The sequence below is a fragment of the Condylostylus longicornis genome, unplaced genomic scaffold (assembly GCF_029603195.1).
Source record: "Condylostylus longicornis isolate FDR11 unplaced genomic scaffold, ASM2960319v2 ptg000031l, whole genome shotgun sequence".
Classification (NCBI taxonomy): domain Eukaryota; kingdom Metazoa; phylum Arthropoda; class Insecta; order Diptera; family Dolichopodidae; genus Condylostylus; species Condylostylus longicornis.
This window is the reverse complement of record NW_026578000.1, coordinates 8017347-8044461: the sequence shown is the minus strand read 5'-3', so window position 1 is coordinate 8044461 and position 27115 is coordinate 8017347. Positions and strand designations below refer to the sequence as shown.

At 27.7% G+C, this 27115-nt stretch overlaps 6 protein-coding genes across 22 annotated transcripts in view; 2 read left to right on the top strand and 4 right to left on the bottom strand.

Annotated features, from left to right (window-relative positions):
• LOC129608300 (multidrug resistance-associated protein 1) overlaps positions 1-6080 on the top strand; it is a 39925-nt gene extending 33845 nt beyond the window's left edge. For 9 of the 17 annotated variants that reach the window (XM_055519716.1, XM_055519718.1, XM_055519721.1 and 6 more), the window contains 5 exons: positions 2169-2386; positions 2447-2950; positions 3027-3408; positions 3492-3679; positions 5720-6080. In XM_055519716.1, coding sequence (XP_055375691.1) covers positions 2169-2386; positions 2447-2950; positions 3027-3408; positions 3492-3679; positions 5720-5789 — 1362 coding nt within the window. In that variant the 3' untranslated portion in view covers positions 5790-6080. Of the gene's footprint in view, positions 1-2168; positions 2387-2446; positions 2951-3026; positions 3409-3491; positions 5616-5719 lie in introns of those variants that run through there. The other 8 variants (XM_055519725.1, XM_055519729.1, XM_055519722.1 and 5 more) reach the window with 1 other exon arrangement.
• Positions 6081-6187: 107 nt separating this feature from the next.
• Positions 6188-10654, bottom strand: LOC129608303 (structural maintenance of chromosomes protein 4). The gene is made up of 2 exons (XM_055519730.1): positions 8428-10654; positions 6188-8371 (listed from the first exon to the last, which is right to left on the bottom strand). Exons 1-2 carry the CDS (start codon positions 10563-10565, stop codon positions 6541-6543), a joined length of 3969 nt encoding a protein of 1322 aa, XP_055375705.1. The 5' UTR covers positions 10566-10654; the 3' UTR covers positions 6188-6540.
• A 1682-nt stretch (positions 10655-12336) lies between these two features.
• On the top strand, positions 12337-15306 carry LOC129608219 (bromodomain-containing protein 7). Its single transcript, XM_055519578.1, has 4 exons — positions 12337-12476; positions 12527-14203; positions 14262-14837; positions 14897-15306. Exons 1-4 carry the CDS (start codon positions 12419-12421, stop codon positions 15178-15180), a joined length of 2595 nt encoding a protein of 864 aa, XP_055375553.1. The 5' UTR covers positions 12337-12418; the 3' UTR covers positions 15181-15306.
• LOC129608220 (zinc finger protein 329-like) lies at positions 15240-17484 on the bottom strand. Its single transcript, XM_055519579.1, has 5 exons — positions 17262-17484; positions 16923-17140; positions 16389-16856; positions 15846-16304; positions 15240-15788 (listed from the first exon to the last, which is right to left on the bottom strand). Exons 1-5 carry the CDS (start codon positions 17403-17405, stop codon positions 15359-15361), a joined length of 1719 nt encoding a protein of 572 aa, XP_055375554.1. The 5' UTR covers positions 17406-17484; the 3' UTR covers positions 15240-15358.
• A 387-nt stretch (positions 17485-17871) lies between these two features.
• Positions 17872-22064, bottom strand: LOC129608441 (uncharacterized). Its single transcript, XM_055519935.1, has 2 exons — positions 21936-22064; positions 17872-20417 (listed from the first exon to the last, which is right to left on the bottom strand). The coding sequence occupies exons 1-2, from the start codon at positions 22062-22064 to the stop codon at positions 18201-18203; spliced, it is 2346 nt and encodes a 781-aa protein (XP_055375910.1). The 3' UTR covers positions 17872-18200.
• A 418-nt stretch (positions 22065-22482) lies between these two features.
• On the bottom strand, positions 22483-24462 carry LOC129608349 (uricase). The gene is made up of 3 exons (XM_055519824.1): positions 24156-24462; positions 23794-24093; positions 22483-23609 (listed from the first exon to the last, which is right to left on the bottom strand). The coding sequence occupies exons 1-3, from the start codon at positions 24358-24360 to the stop codon at positions 23128-23130; spliced, it is 987 nt and encodes a 328-aa protein (XP_055375799.1). The 5' UTR covers positions 24361-24462; the 3' UTR covers positions 22483-23127.
• Between the last annotated feature and the right edge of the window lie 2653 nt (positions 24463-27115).

Genomic DNA, 27115 nt, shown 5'->3' with positions numbered 1-27115 from the left:
TTAGTGTGAGAGCGTATAAGTGTGTTCAGTTAACGAATCGTTTGTTTTCAAATCAACTTAATACTGAAGCACTTTGACTTTCGATTTTTATTTTCAATTCTTTTATGTAATCGATTGTTTGTAATTAATCTCCATAAAAAAAATTTATTTATTTCCAATTTATTTTTTTCTTATTTAATTTGAAAATAATATAAATATCAATTTTCGTATAATATTAAATTAAAATAATTTTATTTATTCAAAATTAAAAAAAAATCAGTAATTGTTTTTATTTTAATATCATAAATTTAATTAAATTATTTACTAGCAATATTTAATGAGAGGCATGATTATTTTTTTGTACTTAAATTTAAAAATTTTCACTTATATTTTTCATATATAGGTAGATTAACTTGTAATGTAATATTGTTAAAATATAATATATATATATATATAGGTAAAAAAAATTTTGTAACTTATAATTTTAGTTTAAAAATCGAAATTTTTACCTTTTTTTTTTAGATATTTTCAAAAAATTTTTGTTTGCTAACATTTGGAAACACTATTGAATTTCTTGTTGCAAAATCTTTTCAATATAAAATTCTCGGTATTTTATTTTGAATACTTAAAAACCCTTTAAAATATTTCATTATATTTTGCTACTTTCTTGAAATTTATTTGTGATTAATAGTATTGAATTTGTTAACATTTTTAATGGAATATAATCATTATTAATGTTTAATTAGTAGCGAATAATAAAAAATTGTTTTTAAAGAATGTGTTCATCAAAATATAATTAATATGAAATCATTTTTATGTGATCACACAAATTTTATAATTATCTATCTACATAATACTCGTATTCAAACAAATTTTTTTATGTTGATTTTTAAATTAATGTCTTAATATTCTTATAATGCATAATACATAAATAGGTCATATTTTAATATTTAAATTTTTTTTTTGTTTTTTTTATACTACATATATAGTTGAATATAAAACAAAAATACCAAATATTTTTGAATATAAAAAAAAATGCTGGTTAAGAACATTTTAAAAATAATTTTACATCGCAATCCCTTTTTTTAAAACCCTGCTCATTTTTTTTTTACATATATTAAAATAAAAACATATGTAGATTTGATTCAAACAATTTAAAAACAAAAATTTACATTTTATATTTTTTTTTCCCTTAAATAGATGATATCATTTCCTTTAATAGATTGTTAAAAATTTTTTGAATACGTGCATTTTGAATACCCCTATGTTATTATGATAGTTTGATTGTTAACTGTTCAATTAATGCTATTTCTCTCGACTGCCAATTTTTAGTTACATTTGTTGAATATAATAAATAGTTTGAAATTGTTGATCGAGCGTCGTTGCGGTTAAGTTGAACAAAAATTCAAACAGTAAAAAAAAAAATACTAAAAATATTTAAGATATTAAAATTGTAAATGATAAAGATATTATGATATCATCAATTTATATTGATATTTTACCAATCCAGAGTTAGGTGATAGAAACGTTAAATATTAAATTTATAAAATTTATAAAAATTGATTTCAATTATTAAAGTAAAAATTTGTTCTTTTCGAAATTTAATTGATTTTAATTAATGTTATTTGAAAATAAATTGAAATTGAAGTTTTTAAAATTTTTTATAAAGATTTATTAAAAAATATATTTTAGTTTTTATATGAAAAACAAAATATGGATAATTTTTTTAAGAAGACTGCAAATGGGAACAATATGATGATTGAAATATTTCTATACTATTTTTACTTCGAACTTGCCGAAGTAAAGAAGATTTCCTCAAAGAACACAAATTTAAAATAAAAAAATTATCCATTTTTAATAAGTAGAAAAAAATTAATTTAATTTTAAAAATTAATGAAATTTATACAAAACTACATTCATAAACAAAAAAAAAATATGAATTTTTTTTTTTAAGGAGTTGATTAAGAATGTTAAAAACAGTCTAATACTCTTACTCAATGATCAAAGCCTGAACAGTTAAATTTCAATTACTTCAAAACTACTTCTTTTCTCTCATCATTTTAAAAAGAAAAATAAATTACATTCAATTTCTTCCTTTTCTTTTTATTTAAAATATAATATTAATGTTTTTTTTTTTGTTTAATTTACATTTTTTTTTCTAAAATTTTTATATAATTTATACGGTGTAGGTTTTATCTACATTAGTAGTAATTAGCATTTCAACTCCGATATTCATTGCTGTGATTATTCCAATTGCTGCCTTATATTATTTTGCTCAACGTTTTTATGTTGCAACTTCACGTCAATTAATGCGTTTGGAATCAGTTTCTAGATCACCGATTTATTCGCATTTTGGTGAAACGATAACTGGCACACAAACAATTCGGGCATATAGCGTTCAACAAAGGTTTGTACGACCTGTTTTTTTTCCTTTTGTTTTTCTAACAATTCAAATTAATATTTTTAGATTTATTGATGAATCTGATGAACGTGTTGATAAGAATCAGGTTTGTAAATATCCAAGTGTAATTGCAAATCGATGGTTAGCGATTCGTTTGGAAATGGTTGGTAATTTAATTATATTGTTTGCTTCATTATTTGCTGTTTTGGGTGGACAAACAAATGCTGGGTTAGTTGGTTTAAGTGTAACATATTCACTACAAGTAACACAAACACTTAATTGGTTAGTACGTATGACATCAGATATCGAAACTAATATTGTTGCTGTTGAACGTATTAAAGAATATTCGGAAACAAAACAAGAAGCACCATGGAATTTACCAAGTGAAAATATATCTAAAGAATGGCCAGTTAAAGGAAAAGTTGATTTTGTTGATTTTGAAGTTCGATATCGTGAAGGTTTAGATTTAGTTTTGAAAGGAATTACGTTTACTGTTCAAGGTGGTGAAAAAGTTGGTATTGTTGGTAGAACAGGAGCTGGAAAATCTAGTTTGACTTTAGCCTTATTTAGGTTTGTATATATTTCTTATTTTTTTTTGATTATATTTTATTAAGAAACTATAAAATTTGAATGTTTGAATTTTTAGAATTATTGAATCAGCTGGTGGAAAAATTTTAATTGATGATGTTGATATTTCGACTTTGGGATTACATTCATTGCGTTCAAGATTAACAATAATACCACAAGATCCTGTCCTTTTTTCTGGGTCTTTACGTATTAATTTGGATCCATTTAATAAAAATTCTGACGACGAATTATGGAAAGCTTTAGAATTAGCACATTTAAAATCTTTTGTAAAGGGTTTATCTGCCGGTCTAATGCATGAAATATCCGAAGGTGGTGAAAATTTATCAATAGGTCAAAGACAGTTGGTTTGCTTAGCTCGCGCTGTTTTGAGAAAAACTAAAGTTTTGATATTAGATGAAGCCACTGCCGCTGTTGATCTAGAAACAGATGACTTAATTCAAGTAAGTTAAAATAACTAATTTTTTATTTTATTTGAAGTTTGTAATATAATTTTATCAATTTTATTTTTTTTTTATTTTTATAGAAAACTATTCGGTCTGAGTTCAAAGATTGTACTGTTTTAACTATTGCCCATCGTTTGAATACTATTTTAGATTCCGATAAGGTAATAGTATTAGATAAAGGAAAGGTTGTAGAATTTGCAAGTCCTGGAGAACTTTTACAAAATAAAAAAACAATTTTTTATGGAATGGCAAAAGATGCGAATTTGGTGTAATTATCACTATTTTACCAGTCACTGTTGTGTTAATAATTTGAGCATATATAAGTTTTTCATTAGGAGTTTTTAGTTTTTAAATTTTTTCATGAATTTTTTTTTCTCATTTCGAATTTAAAGCCAGTTTTTTTACAAAAAAAAAATTGTTTATTATCTCAATTAAATTATTTACCTTGTTTTGTTGTATTTTGAAATCGTTGTCATATTTTTCTATACTTCGAGTTTAGAAATTAGAATCTTTTTAATTTTCACTTATTTTAAATTAACTTGATTAAAGAATTTAAGTTTTCTGTTTAAAATAACGAAAGATTTTATCTATTTAAAATCACTTTTTGTTTTGATGAATTTTTTAATAGAACGCATTTAAAATTTTAGATATTTCACAATGTAGTTTTTTTTTTTGAATGCCAATAATACAATAAAATACAATTTTTTGACCATAATTTAAAAAAGTATGGCCGCGATTTCGGATTCAACTTTCTTTCTTTTTGTTCTTTTTCGTTAAACAATATTTTTTTTACTGTTCAATTTAATTTCGATGGCTTATAGGTAGACACTTTATTTATGAAGTTAAAATAATAATTGTTTTTCTTAGTCAATTTAGTTTATTTTGTTTTGTTTTTAAATCAGTATTTGTACTTAAGATTTTTTTTATCACAATTGCAAATTGTTCACATCTGAAAATGTTTACTTAAAATTCACAAAAAGATTATTTTAGATTTTAAGTTAATTTTATAGTACTTATATTAATCAAAATGTATTTAAATACTTACATTAATATTAATTATAAGCTTGAGTAATAGGTTAATAAGACTATTAATATGTTTGGCATAGTTATGCAAATAGTTTTTTATTACTGTACAGTTTTGATCCCTCTACATTATAGTATAAACCATAAAAAAAAATTATATATTATAAAATTAATATATTATGTATGAATAATAAAACCGTTTAGGACCACACAGTTTTTGTTACTTTCAATCGAAAATACATTGATAATAATATATCATAATATCATGAGATCAATAATATATTTCTTGAATAAATAATTATAAACTTTAAAGATTAATTTTGTTAATTGACTTTTCAATATTGTAGTTGCAATATACTCTGATTTACTCTTAGATTTAATTACAATGTTACTATTAAATAAAAGAAGTATTTGTATGAATATGCTAAACCTATGAATAGTTAATTAAAAAAAAAATGAATAGTTTTTAGTTAATGTAAATCTTTTATATATTATTAGCACTGTCATAGTTAAAACATTTTTGATTTTCCCCTGAATTAATTGTTGCCCAAGTTAAATAAAAAAGTTATGTGACCAAAAATTTTTATTTATTAAAAATTCTTAACTCTTTAATTGCGTAAATTATTAGCTATGAGATAAAAAATATAATTACTTATATATGTACATAAATGTATATTGAATGTTTCATTTTATTTCGAAGTTAAATTCATTTTTCTATAATAAAATACTTAATTTTGCGTTTTAATAATTTTTGTTAATTTATAAATTATTAAAATTAGTTAAAATATTCTTATAATAAATTAAGATTAGTAAAATTTAATTATATATGTATGTATATCTAAATTAATAAGTTTTAGATACGATCAATTTTTTTTGTACTAGTGTTAACATGATTTTAATATTTTCTAATTTTTAATTAACAAAAAAAATTTGAATAATTTTTATTTTAAAAAAAATATTCTTGTTTAATGTAATAAAACTATAGCCATTAGTTACTGCCCGACTTAGCCTTTTTTCTTAAAATTATATGTAATTATTTTGTTTATAGAACCTATCGCAGATAGTTTTTTTCATAATCAAAAATAAAACAAATATTTTGTTCATACTCTACTTTTTGTTATATTTTAGAGTACTTAAATTTAAAAATTTTGTTAATTATTTTTTATTGTAGAAATATTTGCAATATTATTACGAAGGTACCTAAAAAAGTTTTTACTATTTTTAATTTGAATTTTTGTATGCAATTTTCATAAACAGTTTATGTTTTTTATGATTTTCCAAATAGGAGGGAAACTATTAGTTCATTTAACAGAAGAGAAGAGTTACTTAATAAAACAGAAAATATAAATAGGTAATTAACTAAAAAACGAAATTTTTAAACAGTAAAAAATAGTTGTACAACAGTAAAAGCAAAGTTTTTGAAGATTAAAATATATAAACTAAAATTATATTTGAAATTCTAAGCAATAAATTTTAATGCAAATTAAAAGCGGGTGCAATAGATATTAAATAACAAATTGATTGATAATTAAAATTATGCAAATGTTACTTAACTATTTTAATACTACTTAAATAAAACGATAAATTTGTACCTCTTTTGTATGTTCAAAATATTTTTTAATAAAAAAGAATTATTTTTCTATGTATTTTTGTTTTTTTTAGTGTTACAGAAATTTTTAATTTCACTTTTTCATTCACTGTTTTCAATTTCAGTTCAACATGATTTTTTTTTTCAACATATGAACCTCCTATGAAGTTTGTTTTACGCCTAAGACGTCTACAGCAATGATGTATAAAAATTAAAGAGCTTCGGTTTGTTTTAAATGCTATTTTTTTATTTTACGATTAGTTTTTATTGCTACAAAAATATTTTAAATAATTCCACATTCGAGACACTTATAATGTTTTTATACTATATTACATTACTTAAATTTAAACAACTTAAATATGTATATACTTAATATACATATTTAATATGTTTAAATATGTATAATATTTAAAATTTTAGTTTTAAAAAATTTTAGTACATATTAATTTAATATATACTAAATTTATAAAAAAAACAATTAAAGGAAATCATATTGAAACTCTTATTATGAGCGCATACTATAATGAACTGGCTGTTATGTCTAATGAGGCATTTAAACAAGTCACTTCATTTTGAATTCCATCATTTGATTTTGTTGGTTCAATTTCTGTTTCTTCTATATAATGTTCTTGGATGTTTTGTACTTGTTCTTCTATATTTGGTGTGCTAAAATCTGGTGGAATATTTTTTATACAAATCGCATCAGTACAGTCTGAAACTTTATAAATTCCAACTGTGTAATTTGATAATTCGAACATGTTAGATCTCAATGATATTATAATAAATTGAGCATTTTTTGTTCTTTCTTTAATATAATGGGCAACAATTGAAATATTTTTGAAGTCTAATGCAGCATCGATTTCATCCATAAAATATAAAGGTGATGGCTTATAATAATGTAATGCAAATACTAAAGCTAAAGAGGATAAAGTTTTTTCCCCACCAGATAAATTTGAAATATTTTTCCATGTCTTTTTTGGAGGTCGCACACTAAATGACACACCTTCAGTAAATGGATCCATTGAATCAACAAGTTCTAGCTCAGCATCACCTCCTTGTGTTATCATTTGGTACATCTCTTTTAATTTACGCGTAATAATGTGAAAACCTTTCATAAACTCTGTATATCGTCTTTTTCTAACTTCATCATATAGTTGCCTCATTTCATTTCTTTTATTTGTTATATCTTCCAAAATTTGAACACGCTGTAAATATATGTCTTTCTTATTTGTATATTCTTGAATTACTCCAAGATTTGGTTTTTTTTGATTAAGTTTTTCTTCTTGTATAGAATATTGGTACTGAAGCTCTTGCAATTTATAAGTATCTAGTTCTTCTTCAGTATATGTCTTTAATGGCTCCGGAGGCTCAGTTTCCCCAGGTATTTGATGAAGTTTCAAGGGCTTTAATTTATTTCTCCAATGTGGCATTTGACTTTTTAGGTCCGATATTTTCTTCTCAAGTACTTGCATTTTTTGGTCGATTTCAACTCTTTTTAAATTACCCTCTGTTTCTTGTTTTTGAAATTCAACTATTTCTTTTTTAAGGTGTGATGAATCTTTATTAGCATTTTCAATTTGTTCTTTGGCTTCTTCAATTTTCTTAGTCCACTCAACTCCTTCATTATCATATTCCGTTCTTTTTTCGTTTAGTCTCTTAATTTCATTTTCAGCATTTGTAATATCTTGCTTCAAGTCTTCGATTTCTTTTTCCGTCTTTTTGTAATTACGTTCGGATGTTGTTATGTCCACTTTTAATTTTGAAATATTTGCGTTAAGACTTTTAATTTGCTTTGCAAGACTGTCGATTTTCTTCTGTAATACTTTGATTTTTTCGTTATGAATTTCACCTATTTTGTCATTAAGGTCTTGAATTTTATTTTCAATTTTTTTTGCAGTATTATCAACTTTTTCAAAATGGGTCCGCTTTGTATCAATTTCTGCTTCCAATTTATCTACCTTATTTTTGTCTGAAATAGTTTTCTCCATTCTAATTTTTTGACTTTTTAATTGAGCTTCAATACGAGGTAATTGCTCTGACAAACTTTCAATAGTAACCGACATCTTTCTTATTTCAACTTCTTTTTTTTGTAAAGAAATTTTTAAATTATTGATATCTTTTTCAAGATGCCCTTGTTGCTCTTGACAATAATTGATTTTTGATTGCATATTTTCCGCACTTGTTTGCATGTCCTCTAGTGCTTTTTGAGATATTAGGGATGATCTTGGATTTTCTTTTGTTTTGGTAGTTACCTTTTGCCCCATTTTACCACGAATTTGTGTTCTACCCCCACCAGACATTGTTCCTGAGGTTTCAATCACGTCTCCTTTCAGTGTTACAACACGAAATCTAAAAAAAAAGATAAATATTAAAGATTATATAAAACTTCCTAAATAGAAATCTACCTTTGAGGCCCGTAAGCAATTTTGGTACCTTGGTCCAAGTTATCTGCCACAAGAGTGTTTCTTAAAGCAAAATAAAAGGCTGGCACAACACGGTTATCTTCAACTCGCACCAAATCAAATAATCTTGGTACATTTTCCGGAGTATTTATTTTGGTTTCACAATACCTTTGTAAATGCTGCACTTTTTCCAAAGCAATAAATGAAGCTCTCCCTATGTCATACTTTTTCAGGTGCTCTATACAGGTTTGAGCAGTATTTACCGTATCTACGACTATATTATCTAGTCTCCCACAAGCTGTAGAAATAGCGACATCATATTTGGCATCTATGCCTCCCAAATCACCTAAACGACCAAGAATTCCTGGAATCTTACCCTCAACTTTTTGACGCATTAAAGAATCGAGTACCTTGTTGTTAGATTTTGCTATTTGCATACTATTTTTTTTTTCAGTTATTTCAGACATAACATTTCTTAAGTCCAATCTTGTTTTTTCTTCTTCATCTCTTAATTTTTCCACCTCGACTGTTTTATTTTCGATTTCCTTGCGAATTGTTGGTATAAGGTTTTGATATTCTTTAACTTTCTCAGTTTTCTCATCTAACGCAATTTTAGATTCTTCAAATGAACTTTTCATTGATTCATATTTTCGTTTTTCAGTTGTTTCATCATGTTTTAAAATTTTTAATTCCTGCTCCAAAACAGTTAAGGCTGCTTTAGCTTCGTTAACATTTTTTTGTAAATCTATTAGTTCCCCTTCAAGTGATTCACGTTTTTCTATTAATGGTTGAGTTTGGTCCTTAATTTCTGCGTAATTCTTTTGAAGTTCCGTCTCTAAAGTATTCTTTTGACTGCTTAGTTTATCAATTCTAGTTTTGCATTCTTCAATTTCTTTTTCGTTTTTTTCAGGTAGTTTCTGTAATTCAATCAATTTCTCTTCATTTTTCTGCAATTGCTGTTTATTTTGCTTTCTTCTTTTATTTGTTGCAGCCATTGTTGTTTGTACTTCGGTAAAGTTATTTAGTGCTTTTTTTAATTTAGTTTCCATTTCTTCTTTTAATTTACACATCTTTTCGAAATTTGCAATTTCTTCCTTAATTTGACTTTCTTTTTCCAATCTTTGTCTCTTTATTTCTTCATATTTCTCATCATGTTGCTTCAATTCTTCCCCGACTTTTTCTTTTTCAACATTCACTTCCAGTAATTTCTTATTCTGCTCTGACAAGTATTTTTGTATTTGCAAATTTTGTGTCCTTGTCAGTGTATTTTCTAGTTTAAGATATTCAACAGCTTCGTTATAAGGCTGTTCTAAATCTTTCATATCTCTTTCAGCGAGCTTACATCTATTATGTTTTTCAGTGCGCTCTTCAGTAAGGAGTTCCACTTTCGTATTAATTTGAATTAACGGTTTTTTATATCGTGTTGTACCAACAATATCTTCTAAATACTCCAACATCCCACACTCATTTTCTGAATGAGCTTTTGATTTCATCATAGCGATTGATTCAACTTCTCCTTGTAAAATTAAGAATCTATTATGGTCTAAGTCCACGCCGTGTTGCTTTAACAAAGTGGCAACTTCTTTAAATTGAACACGTCTTTTATTAATTGTGTAAAATGATGAATTATCTTTGAATGCGGTTCGGGATATTACGATATTAGAGTTTTCTACAGGTAAACATTCGCCTCCTTCTTTATCGATTATTTGTTGAAAATGAACCGAAACGGTACAACTTTGAGTATTGGGAAACCGAGCTGAATTATGTAGTAAAACTGATAGCTTTTTACTTCGTATTTTTTGAGCTCTATATCCGAACACAAATAACATGGAATCAATTACGTTACTTTTCCCGCTTCCGTTAGGTCCTATTATAGCTGTAAAACAATGGTGAAAAGGCCCCAGTGTTACTTTACCAGCGTAGCTTTTGAAATTTTCGTTTTCTATTTGCGTTATGATTAATCTGGGTCCTTTGCTTTCTGTTGAACAATGTGGCTGCGCTGGTGGTGGTATATAAATATCCCCAATTCTTGTCCCGCCTTCTTCATCGTCAGAAATGTTCATATCTTCAGCACTTTTATCTAATTCTTTTTCTTCATTTTGGCTTTGTTGGACGAGCATTGATTTACGTTTACTCGCCATAATTTTAGTACATTAAGTTGTTTTTTTTTTTAAAATAAGAACAATTGTTTACGTTTATCAATAAGCTTGCTTCAAAACAAGCGTCTTATTTTAATTTTATACGGCGAGAAATGTCAAATTCAAATTTTCATTGTGACGGTTTTATTGAAACTTTGTTTTGACTTTTCGTAAAAGTTGAATACTTATAATTTCTTAAAGGGCAGTGCAAACATTTAACCACTTATTCCATATTTTGCTCCATTTTTCCCTTACAGTAGAGAAAAGCTTAGTTTTTTAATTATTTTCCCTTTTAGTGAAAAATCCACTAATAATATTCAATATATAAATTAATAAAAAGGAATTTTACCTTCTCTATGATATTATAAAGATGCAATTAAAAGCACAACAATGATATGCAAATTTACAAAAAAAGAAAATATGAAAAAATTGATTTTAAAGTTGTGTGTATAGAGTCCATTAACAACTGAAAAAGTATTTTTGTTTAAAAAATATTGTAATTGCATACTAAAGTTTGACTTAATCAAAAGTTCTATTTCATTCATAAATAAATTTTTTAATATCCAACTTTATTAGAAAATATGTATAATTTTTATAAGATAACGTAATGTTCATGAATATTATTTAATATACCTTCTACAGTGCTTTTTATAAAAACCCTTATGATTCTATATTACAACATTGTATTTATTTCCACAAAAAATTACTTCTTATTGTATGAATACTAAATTTTTCAGTAGATAAATTTTTTTGTTTTGACGGTAAGTACATTAGATGAATAAAAAAATTTAAGCTCAGCTGTTTTTCAATTTTGAACGGAAAATATTTTTTGTTGAATTTTGTTTTTATATTGGCCTGTTTAGCCATCGAAATTAAAATTTTAAAGTTAAATAACTTTTCGGCGTGGATCTGAAAAAAATACAGTATTCAAAATCAGTGAAACAAATCCATACGTCTTCTTCTTCCCTTTACTTTTTTTTCATTATTTTTTATTTGTAACAATAAAACGAATGGATAAAAAACGATTTTATTTGATAAAAATTTGATGTGTAAACGTCAATAAAATGAAGCCAAATCGAACTATAAAAATAAAGTCTTGGCCGTTTTATCCAATTTTTGAAAGAAATGAAAAAAGAAAATTGCGATAAATTTTTCTCGTGGTGTTCGTGATCAACTGTTTATGGTGGTCCGCAAAGTTTAGTATTTTAAAATTTATTTTTTAAAGTTAGTTAAATTATTTTCTATAACGTTGAAAATAACGTTGAAAATTTATGCCAAAAATATTTCAAAACAATATTAGTTGGCGACAATTTAATTCAATTTATTATTACATTCAGAAAAAGGAATACTTATGGGAACATTAAATCTAAAGATTAAAGCATATGAGCAGTTGGGAAAAGAGTAGTTTGTTTTAACAGTAAAAAATAAAAAATTTTAAATGTCTTCGATAATTTTTAGGATTTAAATTATTTATTTTTCGCTTATTTTTCCTTTGTCAATAAATCACTCATACTTTTACATGTACATAGATATACCTCGATATGAATTAAAAAAATTATTTTGACAATTAATTAAGCACAAATGTTTGATCAAATAAAAGTTTGAAGGGTGACAGAATTTCTCATCCAATTTTATAGTTGTTAAACTTAATCGTCACACTTTGTTGTCTAAATTTACGTAACATGTCAAATATTTACTGGTTTATAAACAGGAGCGGCAATTCTGTTCATATTAAATTTGTTAAATGATTACAATTTTGACACAAACAAAAAATAATCAAGTCGGCATTTACCAGCACAGAATTTTAGTTTATATTAAAAAAAAAAAATAGGGATACTTTAAAAAAAAAATATTAAATGGGGTCTAAGAAGCATAAGAAAAGTAATAAATCTGAAAGACGAGAACGATATGAAGGTACTGTTTATTTTCTAAAACCTAAAATATTTTCAAACATAATTTTTCAGAATTTAGTTCAGATCACCGTCCCAGTAGTTTAAAATTAATTCTCAAAGTTGGAAATAACTCTACACCTGAATATGGGGATGATTCTCCAGCATATAATATGCAAGTAGAGAGTAATGTACCTGGGAATGAATTGAATGCTAGTACATCTTGCACTCAACGCAATATTTTTGGATCTGAAGATTGTCCGGAAAAACATAAAAAGTCAAAAAAAAAGAAAAAGAAAAAAGATCGTGAAAAGCGTCATAAACATCACAAAGAGAAAAGACATAGACGTAGAAGTAGTCACCGTGAACCAGAAAATAACGTGATTGAGGACGTCCCAATGGTTACTGACGCAGGTAATAGCAGCACATTCGGATTAGGTGATGAATCTAGTCGGGGAGAAGAAGATTTGGATTTTAATGAAGAAGATAGTAGTTGTACGCAACAGTTACAAGAAAATATACTGAGGTATTCAGGAATCTCAGCAGAAAATAGCCCTGCTAATCAGCCTATTACAAAGGCGATAATTCCACATCCTATTGAAATCGAAAAATCTCCATCTGTTAGTCCTGTAAAAGATTATGCAACTCCTGCAATACCTTTAGGAAGCCCCGGTTCGGTTTCTACGACAGTTTCTACGCCAGGAAGTATGACACCAGCACAATTATCGAACTTTACGGGACCCTCAACACCTAAATTATTAGATAATCCGAAAACTCCAAGTTCATGTTCTGATTCTGGAAGAGAACTACGTACATGTGTAATGAAACTCAAACAAATAAAAACTCCGCTAACAAAACTTTTAGATCATTTACTACGAGTGATAGAAAAACGAGATCCACATCAATTTTTCGCATGGCCAGTGACTGATGATATTGCTCCAGGTTACTCCTCTATAATAGATCAGCCAATGGATTTTTTAACAATGCGGCAAAAAATAGAAAATAACGAATATTCTACACTCTTAGAGTTTACTGAAGATTTTCGATTAATGTGCGAAAATGCCATTAGGTACAATCATGTAGAAACAGTTTATCATAAAGCTGCTAAAAAACTTTTGCATGTTGGGCTGAAAATTTTGCATCCTGAAAGCTTAATGAGAAGTTTGAAACCGGCTTCAGGTTACATGAGAGAGTTAACTGCTAAAGAACTTGGTTTTGAGTTCCGATATGGTGAGGACAACACATTAGTTATTGATTCAGCTGATGAATGTGCTTCAACGGGAGCTGACGAAAACTCTCAAGTTCAAACTGAAGAGGACGAAAAGCGAAAATTAATAAGATTGGAAAATGAACCTAAATCTAAATTTGAAGCATATGTTGATGATTTAACATCTGAAGAAATATTAGCTCAAGTACAAAGTGCCGCTCAATTTGCAAAAAATAAGCTTTCTAATAGACAAAAAGCTAATCAAATGGGCTTTTTGAGACAAAATAAGGATGGTACAACTTCGCTGAAAATCTTGCTAGGAAATGACATAGAAGGTTCCGAAAGGATTATAAAATTGGGAGAAATCGTTGGAAGACTTAAAGAAGGTACTGGAAGTTTACAGTGTTTTCGAGAAGATCGTCGAAATCAAGCAAAACTGGTAAAACCATTGGCATACGGTGCTTTTGGATCTTTTGCTCCCATATTCGATTCTAGATTCTCAAATTTAAGTAAAGAGGAAACAGAATTAGTCTTGTCCACGTATGGTAATTGCGTTAGATACTTATTTAAAATTTAATTGGATTAATGAAGTATATATTTTAGGTGATGCTACCTCTGCTGAATACGCAGAAAGCATATCTGAATTTACAAAAGATAGTTGTTATGCGAGCATTTTAGCAAATAGTCTTCTTGATTACTTGACTCAAGGTGAGCACAGTAAGACTATTGCGCATTTGTATGAAAATCAATACCAGCGTTTTGAAAATAATGAAATTGAAAAAACTTTTCCGGATTCAATTTCCAAAGATGAAGAAGAGTATGAAAAATATAAAAATGTTAAAATTGAGTTTGATAAGTTAAAAGGACTAAATGATCTCGGAATTGATATGTCTTTCCTTGATGGTTTGAAAGAAGAATTGCTTGAATTGGAAATACAAAACTCTGTAAATGATCAAATAACAGCTAATATTAAACTGATTGAAAAGCTGCATAATACTCAGCATGATCGCTTATCTCAGCCATTACCACAGCATTTATCTAATATTCAACATCCAAGTAACGAAGAAAACCAGTTGGCGCAACAAATTACACAAAATTTTGTTGACATTGCAAAAAAGTTACCTCCCTCCGCCATTACTGAGCCACATGCATTAAGGAAAGCTATGGGAATGTCAAATGGTAATTATAGACATTAATATATGCATATATTAATATGAATATTAAATATAAATTTGTAGTTGGACTTCCACCAATATCTCAGCCAACTTTGAATATTCCTCCTTTGCTACAAGATCGTGCTCAAACGCAACCTCAACAAGCACAGGCCGTACTTACTGCTTGCCCAAATGAATCATCTCAGATAGCGATGGAAATAGATGATGTAGTACAAGCAACCAATTCAGATAATCATAATAGCGCTGTTGATTTAGAAAGCGAATTGCGGGAATTTTTAGAGCAAGGTGGAAGTAATTTAACCGCACACAACATTGACAATAGCATCGAACAAATGTTATTGAATTAGGGTTAGCTCTTAAAAAAATTTTATTTTAAGTATTTTAAATCATTTTTTCGATTAAATTTGAAACAAAAAAAAGAAAAATAAAAATACATACATATTTATTTTTAATACTGGCTTAACCAAATATTTTAGGACCGGTTGTTACTTATTAATTATAGTTAGGAAAAAATATTAATCATTATTATTCGAATGAGCGGTGTAAATTTTTGTAATTAATGTCTTTGGGGAAATCATAATTTGGTTGATATAATTGTTCTGTCATAAGAGGCCTGTGCATCGAATGAGGATGATGGTAAGTGTTCACAATACTATTGAGATCATTTGTTTGCATTTCTGGAAAACCTGTTGAATATGATGGTAATATGGTTGAGGAACTATTTAAAATATCATTATTGTTTATGTATTGAATATGCTTGTATGGCGAAATAATGGATGGCTCATGAGTAGTAATCTCGTTTGGTAAATAATCTGGAAGATTGATTTTAAAATTCTCTTTTTGATAATCAGGAACTCCTATGTCATGATGACCTTCCGATTGTGATTTTTCAATGTCGATATTGTTTTCTTCGATTTCTGCTGAAATTCCCTGTGTCTCCAAGTTACCAGTTTCACTAAAAATTGTTCAATAAATTTAATAAGTTAACAAAAATGTCATGTTATGCAATTACCTATTGTCATGAAGTTTCTCATGACGGGTTAGAGCTTGTGATTGATTGAATTTGGCGTTACATATTTTGCATTTAAAAGGTTTTAAACCACTATGTATCCTCTGATGCACAATTAAATTTGAACTAGATGCAAATCGCTTGTTGCATTCCGCACAACTATATTTCTTCTTATTTTCGTGCACAGAACTTATATGTGATTTTAGATAAGATTTATTAAGAAAACCTTTGTTACATATGTTACAAAAAAAATTTTTCGTATCTTTATGAGTTTGCGAATGACGTTTTAGTTCTATTTCAGCTTTGAAGCTTTTTTGGCAAGTAGCGCATTTAAAGTTTCGATGATTAGAATGTGACCGAATATGACTTTTTAAATTGCTTGACGTACTGAATAATCGGGAACATATTTCGCATTGGAATCGGCGATCATTTATGTGAATACGTCGATGTAAATTGAAATTCCTAAAATAAAAATATTTTATTATATATATCTATATGTTCATAATACATAAAATGCTGAGTTGGTTTAAAATTGTAGATTATTACCCAATTTGCCGAAAAGATTTATTGCAGACTTCACAAGTATATGGTTTTATGTCTTTGTGAATTCTCATATGGATATCCAACAAAATATTTGATTTAAATATCTTAAGGCATTCGGAACATTTATAAGGCTTTGGCGTGTCTTTAAAATCAGATTTCCTTAATTTGCCTTTTGAAGATCCTTTTGCTGAACTTGGATCGTTGAAATTTTCATTTTCCTGATTTTTAGTTGGAGATTCAAAATAAATTTGGTCTTTCATATCATTAATTTTAAAAACAAGGGATTCGCCAACAACATCAACAAACGATTCATCAACTTCATTAAGAACATCATCAGCTACTTCTATGTCTTCAGAGTTATTTGTTTCAAAAATATCACAATTAAGTGTGTTAAATATTGGAGGTGAAATCGAAGAAGTAGAAGTAATTGTTATTTGATTACCAGCTTGATAGTTTATTTTGGGAAAGTTGCTATAATTCGAAATAAAAACTGAACTTAAAATAAAAGCAAAACAATTTGTACAAATAAGTGCCTACTTTTCTTCTTCAAAACGCGTATCAGGAAATTCCGGAAAGGAAATATAATTTTTGGTGCCCATATATGAGAATTGAGCTGAATTTTGCGCACTTAAACCCAAATATTCTTTCAAATGGGTTTCAGTTGCTTCACATTGTTGTTTCAGAGTAAAAGCATCCATTAATCGATAGACACATGACTGACATATAGAGGAAGGCATATTATCGTCAATTTCAAACTGGAAAGTGCAATTCGAATTTTAATAATTTATTGAATACTGTTAAAATTGAACAACATTTATATTTGAAATAATTAACAATTTTTCCTAATTTAATTAATAAAGTAAAAAACATCATTACCTTAAAAAGATCTAGCTTCATAATCATGTCGATGGGACGCAAGAATTGACTATATGGAATGCCACTGTATAAGGAAATTAGCATTTCACTTTGTAGACAAACTCTGCAAATTTGTTTAAGGTCTATCAACTGAAGAGTCTCCATATTTCTTTCAATAATAACATTTTATTTTAAAATTAAAAACATATGAATAAAGCATAAATGTTTACTATTTATGTTTAAGTCTTTTGGTTTGAATTTGTAAATAGACAGTAAATGTCAGCTGTCAAGTATGTTTAGATTTTTCCGCGACATCTACTAGAATAGAAGGGTTCATATTTTTAATGGCATGTATTTTTGAGCATTAACCGCTTAGTTCCTAAATTCTTAAAAACCGTATTGGAACTTTTTATATGCACCAATAGGATTAGACATGGTTTTCAACGTTTATAGAATAGAAATAAAGATCTACATACAGTTCTACAAATTTTATTATTTATGCAAAAATAACTATGTATATATTCAACGCGTTTGACAATTGAACGACATCTCTCATCAAACACAAATCGAAAAAACTTCAAATTAAAAAAACGATATAACAACAAATAAACGGTAACATTTTGATTAACTAGTTTTTTTCAAAGATGCCTGTGATGTAGATTGTAGATCACAATGCCTGCTTATTAAATGGGTAAAATTCCAATTTAACATAACTTTTTATATGTATGTATGTTGGTGATATGTATTGTAGAAATTAAATATGTAAAATGTACATTGGGTAAGGATGTGTGTGTGTAATGTTTGTAATACAGTGTATGTGTGTAATACATAAGTATAACATTTTATTCCTTAAAATTGTAACATGATATTTTCTTAAACTACTGTACAGAAATTTATATTTGCTAATTTTAAAAATACTGATGCTTGAAGAATACAATTAAAGTATCCGAGTTAGGTCAATTATACCTGAACAATTGCTTGCCCTACGCCTATACATTGCGGTCGATTTATCCAAGGTAATTCAATAATTAATTTAAAAAAATCTGCTGCAGTAAATGAGCATTGGTTTTGTTTGTTTTGAAACGCAAAAAATTGTGAACTGGAACCTGTCGGGTTATCAAATGAAATTTGTCTCTTAATGCGAAAGTTAGTTCTGCTTAGATTTTCTAATTTATCTGTTTCGTGGGAAGATGTATTTTTCGAATTCAAATTATTATTATCTGAGGAGTGGATAAGAAGGTCTCTTCTTAATATTTGTGGTTGACCATCGTTGACAATATTTTTTCGGAAACGGTTTGAACATTCTTCTTGCAAAATATCCAAAATAAAACCATTCTTCTGGCTATTGTTGGCTTTACCAAATAACTTTAATCGAATAATTTTATCCTCTAATCCCCATTCTGATATATATTCAATTCCGGTTTTGCAGCCACATATTCTTTGACCATCAATTTCAATAAAATCATCCAAACAAATTTCTGGAGCTATATTATTTAATTGTCTATAATAATTATATGTTGCAGTGTTACCCAGAACGAAAAACTTAAGGTTTATTCTCAAACGGCAAATATTTTGAGAATTTTTTCTTATATAATAAAGGCAGTCTGTGAAATAATTTGAACTATAGGGAAATCCAGGGGATGATAGATAAAATCGTTGCTGTGTAAATATATTTGCGCAACATGGGGGCAGTGTTCCAGATGGTATAATTCCCAATATTTGTGACTGTGACCGAATTGTACCAATTTGGTTTTGTATTGTTTTAAGAGGAAGTTCATTTGCATTTTCTGGATAACGATTAGAATTAACAATCAAAGGAATATTATTTCTTTGATTTTGTGTTTGGTAATTTGAGTTAATCGGTGGATACCAAGGAATTGTTGTCATTTGAAAGAAATTCGGTGTTTTGGAATTATAACTTCCCAGTGTTACAATAGGTAAAGTTGGTGAATGACAGCAAACAACAGGATTTTGTGTTAAAATCGAATTTGGAATTTCATTTAAAGCCGGAAATTGTGGTTTAGTTTCATAAATTTGATTAGGATAGGAATGGCACCTTGGATAATTTGGTAAATTTATTTTAGCGTCGTCTGTGCCTGATATAACAGTTGAAATAGGTTTGTCTATAGCAATACTATTATCAATTTGTGGTTGAGGATAATTTGCTGGTGGTGGTAAATATTCATTTCTATTGTTTTTGGGTGGTACCAGCGGATTGTTATTTGGAAACGGTGCAACATGATTAGAATAAAGTGAGGAAACTGGATTTATATGTGGATTTGAATAATCGATATTGTTATTATTATAATTTGAAATTGATTCTGGTACATTTTTTTGATTAATATATTTTTGAGCTTTTTCTTCTTGAAATTTAAAATTATAATTGTTATCTGAAGTTGATAAAATATTATTAGATCCTTCTACATTGCTTTTCGTTTTTTCAGGTGGTAACAAATGATTTGCAATACCTTTTACATTTAACGATTTACCATTTCTATTATCATTTAAAATTTGAAAATTATTTTGTCTAAGCTTACGAATTGTATAATCTTCATTACAAGGCTGACGAGTTACTAATAATTTAAATCCTTTACCTTCAATTGTTCCATCAGATTGAAAATTAATTACCAAAACGCCATCTTCAGTTTTATAATTTTTTATACCAACAATTTGACCGCATATTCTTGGCTCAATACCGATTTCTAAATAATCTTTTGTACAATTTTCAGAATATTCTATTTCGAAATCTAAAAATTGTATGTGAAATTCATTTGGACATCGATATGGTGAAAAAATTATGTATTCACAATTTAATCCCGGTTCATAATTTTTTATTCCGAAATTTGGTGTCAAAAGTAAAGTTGAAAAATTTCGATATAAGCCACCACATTCATTAGTATCCTCATCAAATGGATGTTGATTATTTTCGCTTTCAAAAACTTCAGGTGAAAAAATTGAATCAAATATTGGTAAATCTTTTTTATTACGTTTTTGTAGAAAACCATTTTCTAAAGCATGTTCCCCAGCTAATGTTAAGCTAACTCCAGTGTTCTCATTTCTTTCGAATGGTATAAAATGGATATTTTCGTAACAATTAACACTGAAAGGACCTAATATTAAAAAAACCAATAATATCAGGGAATAAGTAAAAGTATTATAAGAAGACACCATTGTAATCTTTATGTTAATTAAATGTTTATATATTTTTTATTATAAAAACGAAAAATGTTCTAATTAAGGATTTTTAATTGATTTTGTAATTAAACTTTGCACAATTTATGTATTTTCTCTTTACATCTCTTTAATGTAATTCATTGTATTTTTTTTAACTTTTTATTGATAACCCGAATGATGGTAGAAAATGTATATCATGAAACAACGTTTAAGGTGGACTAAACTCTTGCAGTTGTCGTATATAACATTTAAAGGTTTAAACAAGAGTCAACATTGTCTTATCTTGTGTACTTTTTTATTTAACTTTAGTTATGCTTGGATATTCTTTAAAATTTCTTAACATATTGTATATATTTACTTATACACGTATATACATATACATATACGTATGGTATAAATTTTCACAGTTTTGCCTTTTTTTTTTAATGTGGTCAGGTGCGGCAAATTAAATTTGAATATTCATTCAAAAACGCATAGCCCATTTTGTATTTTTTATTGTACGTTTTTATGTTTCTGTGCTTATATGTAGCCACATTATGTATGTATGTGTATTGGCGGGATAAACTTTGTGTTTGAGATGTATCACACCAAATAACGCATAAAAGTTTTTATGAATTAACAAAAAATAAATATTTTGGAATTCAATCATTTTGTAAAAATAAAAGTGTTTAAACAGAAAATCCAAGTGGAAAATTATGCGAATAGACATGACTTTTAAATTCAGTTTATAATATCGTTTGTTATTTATTTGAATAATTTTTGCTTTTTATGTGGTAGTACAATACTACACCATATTTGAATTTCGTAGCGCAATGATGTGCTTGCTATATTTATGCTTACTTCTAAATAATGTACAAAATTATGTTTGAATTTTTTACTACATATATGAGGAAACTAATTAATGGATCGTCGAAGTTTGTACCGGTTGAAGCTTGTTATACAATAAGAAAGAAATGTAAGGCTACTACCCATTGATTAATAATTTAACAATGTAAAATTACAGTTTTTATGTAATTTCACTTAATAAAGTGAAATCTTGTATAAAATTGTATAAATTTTTTACTGCAAACATTATGTTCGAAAGTCAATTTTTTTCATACATATCTTACAATTAGCATTTCAAACTATTAGAAATATATAAATTTTTTTTTCAAAATTTTAATGTGAATTAAATTTTCATTCGAGACTTTCATCGGAACTACATAAGTAAATTATTTATTCAAGATTTAGTCAGATTGTTTTAGTTTGCACTATTCTATTGATATAGTAAATATTTACTTGTATAGATGGCGTACAATGTATATACTATGATATATATGAAAATCATCACATGATATTCATATATGTACATATGTATATACCTAATTGTTAGATAATAATGTAAGTGGGTACCTAAATGTATTATGGATGTATATTCAAGTATTATATGCGCCAATAACTATCAATATAAGAAAGCCTATTCTTGTACCTATCATACAAATATAAAATAGTATTTGAATTACGTTTACATATAATATATACCTGTTGATCATCTAGTTGATGACAATTCCATGTAGTTTCCGGTCGGTTATTGTCAACTTTTGGTCTCGGTTTTGCTCTGTATTTTTTTTTTTGGTTTCTTTTTTTGGGTTTGTAGGCTTTTGTTAACATATTAACTTAATATAAATATATGCATATATAGATAAAAAGTTTTTAATGAATGCACATAAAATATGTAACATATAAGAAAAATAAAAAAAATATCCACATACATATGTATATGTTAGACATACATACATAATATGTATATGAAGTACTTTTGATTTCATTTTCTTAATATGTAGACTAGGGAGTGTGGGATTTTGATAATTTTTTCTCTAACTATGTGCAGTTATACATGTATATATACATATGTATACTTTTTTTTAATTTGAATGAATTAACACACAAATTAGAGAGTGAATGAATTAACACACGTATGTTTATCGTTTTTGGTAAAGGAAATTTTATTAAATATATAACGTGTATAAAAAACGTATAGGTATATAGTAGTTCTGAATGTCATAATATTTTTTTAAGGAAAGGGAAATCTCACTTAGTATTGTATGCAAATATATAATCACTCAAGTAATTATGTATGCAAATATTAATATAAATTTTGTCTCATAAATAAGTATTTGAATAGTTTAATTATTTCAAATATACAAAAACATGTTAAACGCATATGAACTGAGTCCGAATAACACCTAACTTGATTAGATTGACTATAGAGTTTTGAATCTAATAATGCACTCATAAGATAATCAAATAATATTAACTATTAAAAGTATAAGGATGTTGAAGGACTGCTTTATTATTATTAATCTTCAAAATACAATGAGAAACTATTTCAAAATAATTGTTTTCCAATATAATCGCACAGTTGGTGAAATAGATTAAGAAATATGTACATACATAAGTGTTTTCCGGGTAATATGTTAAATTTTTATATTAAATGTAGGTATATGTATGTAGACATGTTTTTAAAATGTTAATTGATTATAAATATTTTAAAGATAATTTGCAAATAAAACTTTCAATATTTAGATAATAATGCTTTTATAAAATTTTATATCTACTTTTTTTTGCTACTTTTTTTTGACATTGTTAAATCGTTGAATTTTTTCCCATTGTTTTCGAGTTGTTGAATTTCTATTTCATTGTAGGTGAACTGTGGCAATAATATCATTTTCTCTTATAATTTATTCATATTTTTACGATCCAATTGAGCATAAATAATGCCAAATGGCTTATCGGTTGGTATAAAAACTTCATTATTGTCTCCTGGTGTAACACTTTGGAATTTTGATGTATCAAAATTGAAATAATGACAATTCGGCATTTGCATTTTAATAGCGGTAACTTGTGGTAAATTATCTAAAATTTCTTTTTCCGTCAAATATAATGTATGTTGCACGCTCGGTGATGAAATTCCAATCGCATAATCGCCAGCAAAATTTTTCAATATGATTTCTTTAACTTTATCAAATGCAGCACAAAAATTGACATTATCTGTTTGAGAATATTCCCATCTTGATTCAACAATTGTACTAAAAATACGATCATATTGATCGGGTAATGAACGATATTCATCATTGACAAAATTAACAAATGACGATTTTGTTGTTTTTATAACACGTAAATCTTTCACTCCGCTAATAACAGTTGGTTTATTACCTAAAATGTTTGAAAAGTTAAAAAAATGGTAAAATATTTTTAATATTAATTAATTTACGAACATTTATATGTTTTATTTTCTTTTGAATAATTATGACAATTGATTTTATGGAATTAATTGCGTTACTTTTATTTTACATACAATTTTTTGGATAAATTTTGTGGGAAATTAAAATATACTTACTTTGACGAGTTTGGATTACATCACAATAACGGCGAGCAACCGGTGTTAAAATAAATGCATGATTATGTTTTGATGAATTGTTGTAGCCGCCAGCGACACTGGTAGCACAATCATCACCAATTCTTTTCCATGGGTATTCCTCAACATGAATGTGCACTTCACTGACATGACGGTATTTATTTAAAAAATGTTGACATAACATCATACCAAATTCCTCAGGCGAATTAACACCATATTTTTTCGCTAACAAATAAACGGTATTCTTTTGGGAATCAGTTGCAATTATATCAGAATTGTCACCTGAATTGTATTAAAAAGTCATTGAAATTTTACTTTTTTCATATTTAATTTAAAATACATACCGACAATATAATCTTTGTCTGAGTATAATTTTAAATGAGTATCAACTTCAAATTCACGTATTGAATGAACCGGTCCATTACGTACGACATGCATAATTTTAACACTATTTTTACCATAACCAGTATCAGTAATACGGTAATTTACATCCTTTTGTTCAGGAAAAGGATATTTTCCGGAATCGTGGCGTATTTTTGTTGCGAACATTTTTTATTAAATTATAATTAAAACTGAAACCGGTTGCCGACTTACGGGGTAAAAATATGTATATTAAAAAAAATGATTAAAGAAGAAAATGTTCTGAATTTAACTGGCAGTTTTAGGAGGAAAAGCAGTCTTATTTATAATAATAGTAGGAAAACAATTAAAATAAGTTTTATAAAAAAATATTGTTGACATTTATAATCATATTATGAAGATGAATGATTATATATAATGTTGATGAATGCCATTCTCTAAACTGATAAGATAAATCTTTTGACTTCTTCCATGTGATATACATACAAACATATAAATTATATTTGTTTATATTCATACTTTAGAAGACCTTAGTACCTGCTTATTTGTGTTTATACACATATGGGTTTATTATATTTTTCTAAATTTAATATATTATTTATTTGTGCTTTTCCTTATATGAGTACATAAAAATGCTCACACTTGACTACAAAATTGTGCAACGCAAATATTTCTAAGTTAATATACTTTTTTTTTATTTTCTGAAAATATAACGTTTACTAAAATCTGTTTAAATAGAAGGATGTCTTAAATTCAGTGGCGTATAATAAACTTTGAACGGATATCAAAATTCATGCAAATGTCCAAAATGCAATGAACTCAAGTGCTGGCCTTTATCCTGAAACTACTAACATGTAATGTTTGTCGTTAACGTTATGTAGGCCGTACGACAAAATTTGAAAGAACTGATTATGTTAATAACGTCCTTTCACTATCAATAATTATTCATCATAATGACGTTAATCTTTCGTACTGACATTTTAAATCAAGTATACTATCTTCAGTTATATTAGTATTCATCATCACTGTTTCAGTTATTTGAAAATTCATTTTTGATGGAAAATTTAAGTATTTTTTACCTGTTATTTTAGAAAATATTTTCGAGAAATATTTACTTGTGTACATACGTATATTTAGGTATCGACATACATAAGTATATTATGTATATTTTATATGCTAATTTTAATATTTATTTTTCACAAAATATATGATAACGAAAACAAAGTAATACTTTTATTAATAATTTATTTTAAAGAATTCTTTATTCATTCTCTTTTTCAAAATGAAATTATAAGTTTTAAAAGTATTAAAATATTGTGTTAAAATTCAACCTTCATTAATAGTAATTACTTGAAGAACTTTCATTTTCAGCGAATGCAATCTACGATGCTTATTCTGGCCTTACAATAATAATTATTAGTTTTCTTTGATGTGGCAGTTGTTTTCTAGGGAGGTTGGTTTGGAGAAATCTTTGAATAACGTTCTAAAAGCAGGATGAAAGATGAGCGATGTGGGAGGACTCTCCGAAGGATATGAAATACCTGCTGAGGAAGCATAACTAATAATGAAGGCGAGATAGTTGAAGATTTGGAGCTGAACCTCTTTGGTCTGAAGGAGCCATCTCAAGAGAAGGACAACGAAAATCCCTCTCTCGGCAGCCAGATGAAATGAAAGACGAGGGCACCAGGAGGGTCAGGTGAACGTCCATGTCAAAACGGTATTTACTGCCCCTACTGGGCGCAGCTATGGTACAAGACCCCTGGGTATACAGACATCAAATCAATGAAATGTCAATCAGAGATGTTTGGGTATTATGGGCCTACTAATATAAGACCTATGAGAGGCCTTTCTTCAGGAATCCCAGAAGGACTGATTGGGGAAAATACAGAGAGGTCCTGAGTGCCGAACTTGCACCGGTCTCGGACGTGGAGATGGCAGTGCATGAGCAGGCTTTTTAATAAGGTAAAGTGGTCCTGGCAACGGTATAGGGGAAAAATTGGCGACAGAAAGATCTGACATGAGAATATTGGACACCATGGGCGGCATGTATTTTTATGTACCAGGGGGTTATTTGTGGTGTTGGACCTTTGAACATTTTAAGGTTCTACGAACATTTTAAGGCTTTAAGAAGGGGATGAGTTTTCCCCAGCACCTGTTCTTAGCCTTCTTAGAAGGAGTTCTTACCCTTATTAATAAGAATTTTCAGAAGAAGCTTGGCTCTCGGGTACATCCCTAGACTCTGGGATAGATTTTATTCACAAGATGGGCGGAAGAGACATGATGTCCTAGTTATTCAGACCAATCAGGCTCTCGTCATTTTTACTGAATACGATGGAGAAGGTGATTGGAATAAACGGAGACCAGCTGATGGGCACCATAAACAAGATTATAAAGAAGTGGCGTTTTGTGCGTTTCAAGATGGATGTTTAAAATGTTGATTACAAAGGTTGCGGAAACTGCAGTCGGCAGAGCACTTATTCCAAAGGCGCAATGGATGCCTTACACTGTCTAGGGAAGATATAATTAGGGAAGATATAATAGCTTCACCTCGCTGCTGATCGACCGGAGGAACTCGCGTGGCAAGTTTCCGGATTGCCCACTTGGGTTACTAACCTAAAAAAAATCTGTGTGAAGACGAGTGCGAGGTATTTGAAATAAGAACCATGTAGCATGTGAATATTGAGGCCCCTTGACTTATAGAGAAGAGTGTAAGAACAAAATTTCTGTTTTCCCTTCCCGGAATATAGCAACAAAAACATCTCAGTCAGTTTGATTAGTTTAAGGAAGTTATGGCCATATTAGGTGTATTTTAGGTTGAAATAAATTCCCCATTATTGATAAATCTGACGACGATTTCAGTTCTTATAATTTTGAGATGATGTTTAACATTAGTGCAAAAAAAAAAAAAAATTGAACAAAAAAAAATTCAAAATTATCGAAAATA